Source organism: Molothrus ater, chromosome 19, assembly GCF_012460135.2.
Source record: "Molothrus ater isolate BHLD 08-10-18 breed brown headed cowbird chromosome 19, BPBGC_Mater_1.1, whole genome shotgun sequence".
In the NCBI taxonomy this organism is placed as follows: Eukaryota; Metazoa; Chordata; class Aves; order Passeriformes; family Icteridae; genus Molothrus; species Molothrus ater.
Window position 1 is genome coordinate 1,510,690 of NC_050496.2, and position 12,293 is coordinate 1,522,982.

A 12,293-nucleotide genomic window follows, 5' to 3' on the forward strand; every position below is an offset into this window, starting at 1 on the left:
TTATTTTGGGTGCATTGTGGAGAGGAAAAGGAATGCACAAGTCATTGTGCCAGCCTGGATGATGTTTTGTCCTGTCCAGCCCCAAAGGCATCAGACTCCTCTGCTCCAGAGGGACGTTCAGGCTGAAAATGAGAATTTTTCCAGAGCGGAGCCAAGACCCAGAGTAAATTCCACACAAGGGCAGCTTTGGAGCACAGCAGTGGCTGCAGCCATTGGGGACAGGGGCATCAGTGCCTTCCCAAGGGAGGCATCTCACAGAAGGCCCTTTGGAGCCAGCTGACAGCTCTACAGCTGAGCATCCACATGGAAGTCAGCTCAGGAAGGATGGCAGGAAAGCTGGAAACTTTGCCATAAAGCAGCAATCTGTTACAGGGAGCTGTTGCTTATTTTTAGTGATCGTAAAATCACAGAATAGCAGGTTGGAAGGGACCTCAAGGGTCCTTTGGTTCAACCTTTCTTGGCAACAAGCATCTGACAGCGTGTGAGAGATCTCTGACGTAAATTACAGGTTGTGCACAAACCCAGCTCAGAGACCCCTGCACTGAGAACCACACTGGGAATCCAGGCAGGGCAGGAAAAACACAAGTTTAAATTAAACTTCAGATGAAAATCCAAAAAAAACTTTAAGAAAAACAATAAAACCAAAGCAAAATCCCATCGCGTCCTCTCACAATTATCTATTTTTAACAAATTACTTCATTATCTACAAAGAGATGAGGGAAAAAAAATCCAAACAAAACAGGCATGTCGTGCTAAGATAATAATGCAGCAGATAAATAGCAAGGCTGTGCTGTGCCTGGGGACAGGATTGATTTACCATGTTTCTCCACATCCTTCAGTGGGTCCACTCCTGGGGACAGGATAAAAAACATGGGGGTGCCAGGCCCTGATTCCTCAAAGGTCGTGGCAAAATCCAGGGATCTCCCCGCCACATATTTGCTGCCCAGCTTTTCTTCTACAAAATCTCTGCCAGAGAGAAAAAAAAAAAAAAAAAATTGCCACTTTGTTCAGAAAATGCAGATTCCCCTGCAAATAATCGATTAATTATGATGGAATCCCAGAATTGTGAATCCCAGAATTAAGGTTTGAGAAGAGTCCCAAGGTTATCAAGTGTGACCATTGTCAAGCACCACTGTGTTCACCATTAAGCCATGTTCTCAAGTGTCCCATCCACAGGTCTTTTGAGCACTTCCAGGGGTGGTGCCCCGGTTTGATAATCCTTCAGCTGGAAAAGTTTTCCCCTAATATTCAATCTAAACCTTTCCTGGTGCAACTTGAGGCTGTTTTCTCTGCTCCTGTCCCTGTTCCCTGGAGCACAGCCTGACCCCCCTGGCTGTCCCCTCCTGTCAGGAGCTGTGCAGAGCCAGAAGTTCCCCCTGGTCCCCCTTTGCTCCAGGCTGAGCCCCTTCCCAGCTCCCCCAGCCTCTCCTCATAGAACTTGTCCTGCAATCAGACTTCATTTTGATCCTTCAAATGATTTAGAAAGTGAACTTAGGAAAACGAGCAGGAAATAGTTGCGGAGAGGCTCTGTAGGCTGGGCTGTCCCTCAGCAGCAATGCCTGGTGCTCTGTACAGGGCTGGGATGCCACAGGACACAGCAGCCTCTGGCAGACAAAGGAAATGGGAAGGGAGAGCAGTGGGAGCTGCATTCAGAGGCACAATTCAAGCACTGACTCAGGAATCTCAGGAGGGAAGAAATGAGTTGAGGTACAAGATACAAGCACCTGCCACGTGTTGTGCAAGCCAAGCAGCCTTGCAGAGGAAGCAGCCATCCACACCAAGTCCAGATGATTTACACAATTGCTTTGATCTGCTAAGCTGAAAGGGAAGAGGTCTAAGAATGTCTGGAGCATGGAGCCTTAGCATGAGAGCGACAAGGAAAAATTCAAAGGAGCGAACAGGGAAAGGCTCAGCTCCACAGCAGCTGCTGGAGCGGAGCCGGTGCGTGGAGAATGTTCTGGCTGGATTCCCCCAGGGTGAGCTCCTGACATCAGTGCTTTGCAAAAAGAGAGACACCGAGCACTGATTCAAAGGTAGCAATGTTATATTCAAACCCCAGGAATGCTGCTGCAGCTCAGATGGATTACTCAGGCCTTTTGAAGGCAGCCAAATTCTTTCTAAGAGAGCTGAGAACCTCCTTCAAGGACTGGTGAAAGGCAGTTGGAATAGAAATGCCTAAGGGACTGCAATTAAAAAAAAATAAAAAAAGCTTCCACAGTTTTGGTACCTCTCCTTCAAGAAGATTTTTCTGTTCAAGGTCAAGATTTGGTTGTAGATTTTTCTGTTCAGGGTCAAAATTGTTGCTGGAAAGGTTCAGGTCACAAAATTTAACCAAGTCCATCAGATTTAAGGTCACAACACTCTTGTTTTACTTCACATCTCAGCTTTTTGAAACAGTGCCTTGGGGACTCAGAAACACAAGGTGCTACCAGAAGCTTTTTGCTGATGTTCTTCAATAAGATTGAAGGGGAAAAGAGATTTACAGGGGATAATCCTTTCTCAGGAAATTACAGTTTTGGTGCACTGCTGGCCCTGAAGCTCTAAGGAGTGACTCGGGGACTTCTCCTGATGCTCCTTGGGTCCAGGGAATGAACCAGGCTGGGCAAACATCCCCAGGGATCTGCTAGGAAGAGTGGCTGGAACACCCAACTTCCCATTACAGGCTTGGATCATCTTAAATCCCAAAGAAATCCTGCACCATCATCACAGAGCAGGGACACATGAGGTGGGACACAAAGGGGCTTAGAGCTTCCTGAACAGCAGCTGGAAATGAGCTTGGGATATTCCAGGGCACCTAAAATCCCCCATGGCACAATATTACTCCTAAAATGCACCCATGGACTGGCCATGATGTCCATGGTCACCAGTGAGGTGTTTCCTGTTGGCACACTGAGGTATTGATAACTGAGTTGCATTTCAAGAGTCCCCAGAGTCTTGGGGAAGGCTCAGTGAACTGTTACTGTTTGCACTTCGAGATAAGAAACAAGACAAAACAATGCAAAACCCATTTAAATACTCCTGTGCAAACAGAAAAACTTGATGTGCCCAAACCCTAAAAATATCCAGCCAAGCTTTTGAACTTGGATTCCCTTTTCATGAAAGAGAGACAGGAAAGGGGCTGAAATTTGATGTTCCTGTTATTTTTGAGCTGTCAGAGTAAGAAAGAAATGAATTATAGTTGCATAAATGCACCTAAAATTCCAAGAGCTGATTTTACTCAAGCTAAACAGCAACAGGAAAACCAATATTTTCAGCTGAGACACATGGAGAATCCAGCCATAAGAGTAAGAAATGAAAAAAGGTGGAATAGTATTAGTATTGTGATAAACTGTAGTATTTATTCTAATAAAAAAATAATAACAGTGACCATGGGGAGATTCACTCAGTCTCATCTGTGTTTTTCTGTGAACCTTGAAGCACAAACAGATGCAGTTCATACACTGAGTAAAAACCCTGCTGTGTGCACATCAGGTGGTGCAGGAATATAAACTACTGGAGAAACAGGAGCATGAGAGACATCCCAGAAATGGCAAAACATTGGCCAGGGAAGGGGAAAACCAAATCCTCATGGAGTGAAAGACCTTTAGTTTGTCCTGGAACAAGGAGGCTGCTTTTGCATGGCTCCAGGATGTTTAGCCTCGCCCAGTTACCTTCACTACATAATTCACCACTACAACTTTCAGAACCAGCTGCACATAAATTTTGCATTTTACAGGGAAAAAAAAAAAGGGGAAAGAGAGAAAACCTCTGTGAGACCTCCTTTACTTCTATTCCTATTCTACTCCTATTCTCCTATACTTCTACTCCTATTCTAAGAAGAAGCTCAGACTGATCTCATAACTAAAATGGATGTTCCAGCAGCAGATATGCAACACCTGTGTGGTGATGCTCATTTCTGACTTGGCAGGGCTGCCCCTCACCCTGCTTACACTGCTCCATCCCTGCTCTATCTCTGGTGGTGGCAGAGAGCTTGCATCCCACCAAGCAAGAAATTCCACTGAAATCCCATGTGTTGATTGCCTTGCAGAGTTCAGAGATCAATGAATCACACAACGGTTTGGGCTGGAAGGGACCTTAGGGATCATCCCATGGGCAGGGACACCTCCCACTGTCCCAGGCTGCCCCAGACCCTGGCCTTGGCATTCCAGGGATCCAGGGGTGCTGGGAAGGATGAAAGTTTGACAAGAAAGTCTCACAGATATGTGTGCTTAGCAGAAAGATTTTTGAATGTAGAATCTGAAGGAGGAATAGAGATGGAAGCAAGTTTTGATATAGAAGAAAAGAATTGCTGAGCCAGTCTCACTGGATAACCAAGGAGGCAAAGGGTGTGTGAGTTAGAAGGGGTTTTTATGGCTTAGAGCAAAGGATAAACCCACCCCAAACAAGAAGATGTTTTTACCAAGCAGAAAGAGAGCACAGGCAAACAAGGCAGCAAATGTGGCAAGTAGAAAAAAGGTCTCAGAATTTTCCACTGCAAGAAAACTGAAAAACAACTTCTAGCTTAAACTGCAATGTACTGACTCTTAGTGATTGGAGAATGGTAACATGAATATGGTAATTATAGCAGTTATGATAGGCTATAGGTAAAAGCTAAGGGATAGATTGGTTCTGCTGTATGAAGATGCTCAGCAAAGAAAAGTCTATAATGCATTTGTAACCAAAACCAAAGGGTCTCCAGGCCTGCCTGCAGCTGGAGCTGGCAGCTGTGGGCACAGCTCTGTCACCCATGGCTGCTGGACCCTGCACTGCTGTGACACCTTGGGTACAATAAACTGCATTTTGGAGAGCCCCTGGAGTCCCACATCCCTCATTTCAGCTCTTACACAGGGGCAGCCCCAGCTGCTCTGGGCATCCTGTGCTGGTGCCTCCCACCCTCACTGGGCTCATTCAAGACCTCTGATAGGAAACCACGCTGCAGGATTCCCATGCTAAGAATGTCCTGACATTCCCAAACCCCAGCACAGCCCTGAGCTCCTCCTGCCGCCCCCAGGGGTGTCCCAGCCCCACCTGACGGCGCAGGGGACGCGGTCGGGCCGCAGGGCGCGCAGGATGCACAGGCGCTGCAGGGCTGACTTGTTCTTCCAGTCCTGGGGGAACCTCTCCTTCTCTGGACACTCAGACTCAACAAATTTCTTCCACCGTTTCGCAGAGCCCTCAATGTCCCGATCCAGGTTTCTGAATTCCTCCATGGATGAGAGAGCCTGGAAGAATTCAAGGAAGGTCAGGGAGAACAATTCTGAGTACCCCAGGGCCATTTTTCTAACTCTGCTGACTCCTCGTGTTTTGCTCCACCAGGGAGCTGGAGCCTGGCACCACGGCCAGAAACCCATCAGGAGCAGATTTTGTCCATTCTCCCTGGATGGTTCCGGGGAAGGGAAAGATGGTTTGGAACCATTCATCTCCTTGGATGGTTCATCCAGGGAAGGATGGAAGATTTTGGCACCAACCAGCACACCCTGTTCATTACCCAAAAAGGAAAGAGCACTCCTCTCCTGTTTGGAGCTTTCCTATTTCCCAGGCTCTGCACTGCACTGGTAAATAACTCTGAACTGCACAGAAAGTGTCAGCAAGGTCTCCTCCCAGCTCAGGCACACAGAACAATCCTTTCCCAGCCCCAGAACCAAGGACACCGCTGCAGCCTCAGCCCCAAAAAGTGCAAACAGCAGGGAATGGAGGAGAGCAACCTGGGAGGGTGGGACTGCATCACCTGGAGCTGGGATTGGGCACTGAACCCCAGCGTGGAAATGGAGCAGAACTCATCAAAGGGTGAAAACTCCTGACTCTGAGTCCATCCTGGGCCCACCTTGGGTGCAGCCCTGGCTGGGCTCTTGCCCTGCCCAAGGTGCATCCTTTGAGGCCCTTTAACAAATCCCCACTTTATTCCTTTAGCTCTGTCCAGCCTCTCCAGGCATCAATCACCCATGCCAAAGTCCTGGGGATCCAGAGAATTCCATGGAGACTGTGAGCACAGGAGTGATCCAACAGCTGCTGTTTCCATGTGTGGATTTGCACTAACGAGGAGAAATGTCAGCGACAGAAGGACTCGCTCCAAATTCAGTGCCCTATCCTGATTTCTGTGAAAAACCCAGAAACAGGAGCACCAAACATGAGAAACTGAAGTTCCCAGGAATGCTGGCACAAGTTCTGACCTGCCAAGCCCCGGGCCCTGCAGCAGTAAATGTATTCAGTGCACCTCTCCTGGCTGAGCGGAACACAACGGCAAATGTTGAATTCGGGGAATTCTCAGTGCAACTGCTTATATAAAACATCTTCTCACTGTTGACTTTTGACGTGATTTACTTAAAATACCACTTCAGAACTTTGGCTGCTGCTGCTTCGAGAGTCTCTTGGCTGATGTTAACAAGGGAGACTCTGAAAAATTGCTTTTTTCTGTCTAAATGACAGACATGTAATCAGGAATGATGGTCTCCCTCTCTCCCTGAACAACGTATTGCAGAATCATGAAAGCTCTAATTGCAAACAAAACCTCTGTATTACATAAATAAACACTAAAATTGTCATTAGTCAACAATGTTAATAGCATTTATTAGGAGTGATGGTATGAATGGGAGATGCTTCTATTTAAAAGCCAGAGGAGTGAAAGGTCTCTGGATCAGTAATCTTTCTGTGAATATTAATTGCTTTTCAATACTCCTGTAGTGAATTTTTCCAAGAAACTTAGCCCAGCACTAAAGGATCCCTGTTCCCAGGCAGGAGTGGTGCATTGGGGCAGCAGATGGGAACTGCACATCAACCTGTGCAGGGCATCTATTTCTGTCCACATAATGAAAAGTACTTTTGTCACTTAAGAGTTGTCATGGAAATTGAGGGAGACAAAAAATATTGGTCAAAATAGAAAATGATCCAAAGGGCTGGAGGACTCGAGCTCTTGTCTTTGCAGCCCACACTGTGATCACCTCTGGTGGCTGGAAACAGGAGGGGCTTGAGTTTATACCTCAAAATGAGACTTTTCCAGCAAAAAAGGGCTGTTTACACCATCCCAGGGAGAGGATCCACCATCTTCTCAGAGAAAGTGGATTTTCAATCAGTGAGTCACACACAAGTTGCTTTATCACTTCAGCTTTCTCTGGCAGCATTTCTGTGGAGCTGGAGCACCAGCAGCTCCCTGGGGTTCACACATCCCCAGATGAGGAGCTCTCCCCGTCCCCCACAGCTGCAGGAAACACAGCAAGGATCAGGCACTGGCTGCAGCCAGGAATGGTGGATGCCACCACAGAGCCTGGGAATGTTCCCCACACACACCAAGGATCCCAGGGAATGGGGGGATCCCTGTGGGGAGAACATCTGGGGGTTCAGGGAGGAGAGGAATCCCTGAGAATGCAGAGGAGCCCTTGGAGAAGAGAACCCAGGGCTGCTGTCACTGCTGCTGCACACGGGGAATCTCCTGCTGCCAGACACAGCACAACAAGTTCTGGACGTTTATTACTTGCTCTGATCACTAAAGGCAACTGCTCTAAGGAAGCCATCTGCTCAAACTGGCCTCAAGTTGAGGTGTTGCTTCACAAGATGTTTAAAATCTTTAAAAAACCCCAAACACATATATCAGCACTGTGTTTTCTTCCCCTCGGTTCCAAACGGAATTATCCTTTTAAAAAAAGAGATTGTTTTGCATTTTAAAATATTTCCATAATTAAAACAGCCATCCTCAGAATCACCTGGGTAGAGAACAGCTCTAGGGCAAGGCAGGACAAAATCCCCTCATTGCTGAGCCCTGCACTGACATAAACAGGGTGAAAATAAAACAGAGCCAGTAAAGGCAGAGCTGCCAGAACCCTCCTAACACCCAGTCTGTAACCACCCCCCAGCAGCCATGGGACTGAGTTTTAAAAGACAGAAGGAAATCAAAATAAAGGAATTTCAGGGTTTTTGTAAAATCTATCATTATCATTTGAGTCTGCACCCACCCCCCAGCAGCCATGGGACTGAGTTTTAAAAGGCAGAAGGAAATCAAAATCAAGGAATTTGAGGGTTTTTGTAAAATCTATCATTATCATTTGAAGCTTCAGGTTATATCTGGTTTTTACTTTCAGTTTTTACTAACATATCTTGCTTTTCTTTAAAAAAAACTTGTGCCTCTGCTTTAAAAAATTATGTTCTGTAGGGAACACACTGAACATCAAACATATCTCCACAAAAATCACACAACCTGCCAACACTGGAAAGAAATCGTATTTAATATTCTCCCAGTTTTAATAATCGGTGAGATGATTAAATCCTGATGATTAGTCACGATTGCACTTGCAGAATTAAGGAGCTGTGGAATTCATGAATTGTGTTACACAGTTTTTAAGCAGAGCTCCACAGAGGTCCTTGGTGGGCTCAGGGGGTTTGGAGTGGCAGCTGAAAGATGGTACTTGTGGATTTCTGAAAACTTTCCTGGATTTGGTTGTTCTAAATCCCAGGTGGGTGAATTTTGTGGTGGGGTTGGGTGACCATGGTGGGATTCAGGAGAAGTTTGGACTCCAGGATCTTGAAGATCTTTTCCAACCTTAACAACTCTGCAATTCTGTGATCCCTCAAGCACTTTGTAAAGGTCTCACACTGTCCATGGGCACGTTTCAGCCAACATTCATAATTCCTTGCTTTCATTTGCTGCAGCTGGCCCAGGAGTCTTTAGGAAAACCAGCATCCCCACAAACAGCTGGAAAATGACAGCTCCTGGAAGAATGGCAGAGCCAGAGCTGCACCTGGCTTCAATTGATAGATTGGAGCACTCAGGAAAAAGACGTACAGGCAGATGAATTGCTCCATTTAAATACTACTGTTAACTAGAGGAATTAATGTAGCAGATGATGGATTATTTACAATCTCTCCCATCCTAGGTTTTGGCTTGCATTACTCATACACTGAAGGTGTTATTTTCTGTTTAGCTGCCCTACCTGAATAATTTAACTCATAAGAAAAATCTCTGCCAAGGTGAAAATAAAGATTTGATGGGGTTTGCCAAGCTTCAATCAACTTTCAATCCAAAAACGTTATTTTAACCCTCCTTATTTCTTCCATAAAAGCTGACTGACAAGCTCAAGGCACTGTATGCCCCTGTCTCCCTTCAAACTCCTCCTTGCTGCTTCTACATTTTAATGGGGACAGGAGGTGTGCAGAGCCTCACCACATCACTGTACAACCCCCCTCTGTTTATCTGAAGGGTCCCAGGGCATCACAACATCCAGGGTGGACGCCACAAGCAGTCTGATGAGTGATGGATCAGATCTCAGCACCTTTCCTCAGAAAATTTCCAGTGAAAAATCATAAACTGGGGGGACAATGGCTCCAGCACTCATCTCCTTCCTACCAGTGCATACTTAGAGCCAGCTCCACTTGATGGGAAAGGTCAGAAACAGAAATGAGACTTAGTCACAATCTTTGTATTCTCATTGCTTACAGCCACCCACCATGTTTTCCTCATTTTGCCTGAGATGTTTCCCAGATGGGTTCATGTTGACATTTTCTCTGCATTTTCTAAAAAGGTTGTTCAAGTGGGTTTGAGAACAGGCCTTGCAAAGTCAGGCTGTTCTCCCAAGCCATGCTTTCCATCTTTCCTTTTCACTCTTGGATGCCTCTCAGCAATCAGGGACACACAGCCAGAACCAGAAGCTGGGCCTGGGTCCCCCAGGGCAGCTGAAAGATGGTACTTGTGGATTTCTGAAAACTTCCCTGGATTTGGTTGTTATAAATCCCAGATGGGCCAACACACAGCAAAACTGAAAGAGAAAACATGTCCCATTTTCTGCAAGAATTCAGCTGGGGCAGCTGCTCCAGGTGTCCCCTGCTGGAAAGCTCTCCAGGTCCACTGCCTGCTGTGAATATTTCCTGCATATTTCTTCTCTTTACTGACACAGGGAGCCAAATGCTTTTTCCCTTCCAGAGGAATCTCTTGGAGATCAGACCCTCCTGGCCTCTCAGTCTTGAGGTCCTCAGACAGAACTTTTCCTCTTTCCCTCTCCTCACTCTCTTCTCACAGTTGTGTTTTCAGGCGTCTGAGTGAAGGGCAGAGGGTGGCCCCAGGGCTCCTGTTGGGGTACTGGGGTGCACTGATGCTCTGAGCTCACATTGTGAAAACACAGGCCATGAGAGCCTCCAAGAAAAGCCATCTCACATTCCCCAACCCAGGGAAAGCTCTGGTTTTACCCCCAGGGTTCCAGAGTCCACTGCCAGCCAGAGTCGAGCTGAGCACTGGGTCTGCAATCTCCAGAGCTCCTCATGTGCACCAGCACAGCCAGGGAAAGGAACCAGGGAGAGGGCTCTGCCACACCATGGGGAGCTCCAACAGGTCCTTCAGCACTGAATCAGAGAATTGTTTAGGTTAAAAAGGACCCCAAATGCCACATCCACATGGCTGTTCCCTCCTGTCCTCCTCCTGTCCCTGTTCCCTGGGAGCAGAGCTCCCCCCCGGCTGTCCCCTCCTGGCAGGAGCTGTGCAGAGCCACAAGGGCCCCCTGAGCCTCCTTTTCTCCAGGCTGAGCCCCTTTGCAGCTCCCCCAGCTGCTCCAGCCCTTCCCCAGCTCTGTTCCCTGCCCTGGACACGCTCCAGCCCCTCCATGTCCTTCCTGTCCCAGAGCTGTGCCCAGCACTGGAGGTGCCCCAGCAGTGCCAGCACAGGGGACGGGCACTGCCCCGGCCCTGCTGCCACAGCCCAGGTGCCACTGGCCCCTTTCCCACCTGGGCACACCTGGATTCACGTACAGCCTCTGTCTCCAGCACCCCCAGGGCCTTTCCCAGTTTTCCAGCCCCTCTGCCCCAGCCTGGGGTTGGTGTGACCCAAGGGCAGGATGCAGCCATTACTTCTCTTTCCTCCCATTTAGAGGATGAAGAGGCTTTTACACTCCAAATGCTCAGCTGACAGCAGGCTTTGTGTCAGGGAGGATTGAGAGGGAAAGACAGAGGCTTAGAGCATCCAGAAAAACTCAATTTCCACTCTGCAATCAAACCGACAAAGTGCGTCCTTAAATATTTGATGCGATCACAATCTGTGCCATATTTCAGATAAGCATCAGATCATTAGCCAGCAGGTTAGAAAAGAAAAGGGGAAAAAAAAGGTAAAACCTTCTCAAGTAGCATTTCTGTGAGACATTGGGAATATTTCTCTGAGACTTGATACAGAGGACAGAAGAATGTCCTTAGGAAACTTCTAGATGAGAGCAGATAAATGCCCATTGAAGTGTCACAATCAATGTTTTCTATCAAAGATGCTCTAAAAGGCTGTGCATCTGAAGAACTGAGTTAATGGAAGATATTTAATTAAGAACTATGATTTTCTTGCATAATAATAATCCTGAATGTAGGAGGGAAGCTGTGAGCTGCGAGCCTTTCCTGTCTGACCAGCCTGATCAAAGGACATTGCATATGCACAGAGAGCACAATGTATGCAGCAGATTGTGCCACAATGAATCTTGGAGAAGAATGAAAAATTTCCTCATCTAAAAAGTGCAAGAAGTGAAAGTTGGAAGAGAGATTTTTGTTCTTTTGTCCAAAAAAAAAAAAAAATCCAGTTTTCTTAAATGCAAAAAAAAATGATTTGGTATTTTATCTCCTAAGCCACATACGCAATCTTATCATCTGCATTCTGCAAAATTATAAATATGGAGTTAATATACGACTTTGTCTAGGGCTGTTCTCCTCCTCGAAAGCTGAATTCAGTATTTAGAGCTCATTATTCAACATCACATCTATTAAACAATGCCCTTTCAGTGGGGTTTTCATATCTACATAATGAAAATTCTTCCTCTTCAGAAAAAGATGAGGGAGATGATTGGGATAAGAAGTAATCCAGGCTGGCCAGGTGTATTCCTGCTGTGCATTAACTCACTGCACTTATCCCGTGGGACACATCTGCATTCAGCGCTGAAGAGGCACTGCAGGAAATATCACAAAGGAAATCAGGCTGGGGAAATGCACATTTCCAGCTCCTGGGAACAGCCAGACATGGGGACAGCCACGTGCACCACAGGGAGCCCCAGGGCACCGTGGAGGAGCTGGAGCTGGGGGAGCCTGGCATCCTAGGGTCCTCAGAACAGCCCTCACCTCCTAGCGTGGGCCAAAACCAAAACGTTTTGGTTTTGCAGACCACGAGGGCACAGCCAGTGGCTCCATCAGCAGTGGTGAAGCTGGAGGAGAGCCCAGCTGGCCCAGGGGATGCTCGGGATGCCAGGCACACACCCAGGCTCTGCTGCAGCCCTGGGACACCCCTGGTGTGGGCAGAAGGTGGGACCGTGCCCTGTGTGAGGCTGTGCCTGAGCCAGGGTCTAAACTCAGCCCTAAACCCACACCTGCAG

The 12,293-nt window shown here is 47.3% G+C and overlaps 1 protein-coding gene across 1 annotated transcript in view; it reads right to left on the reverse strand.

Moving 5' to 3' along the window:
- Positions 1-12,293, reverse strand: part of LOC118693885 (dynein axonemal heavy chain 9-like) — a 142,498-nt gene that overhangs the window by 37,596 nt on the left and 92,609 nt on the right. The window contains 2 exon segments of the mRNA XM_054516895.1: positions 818-966; positions 5,008-5,201. Coding sequence (XP_054372870.1) covers positions 818-966; positions 5,008-5,201 — 343 coding nt within the window.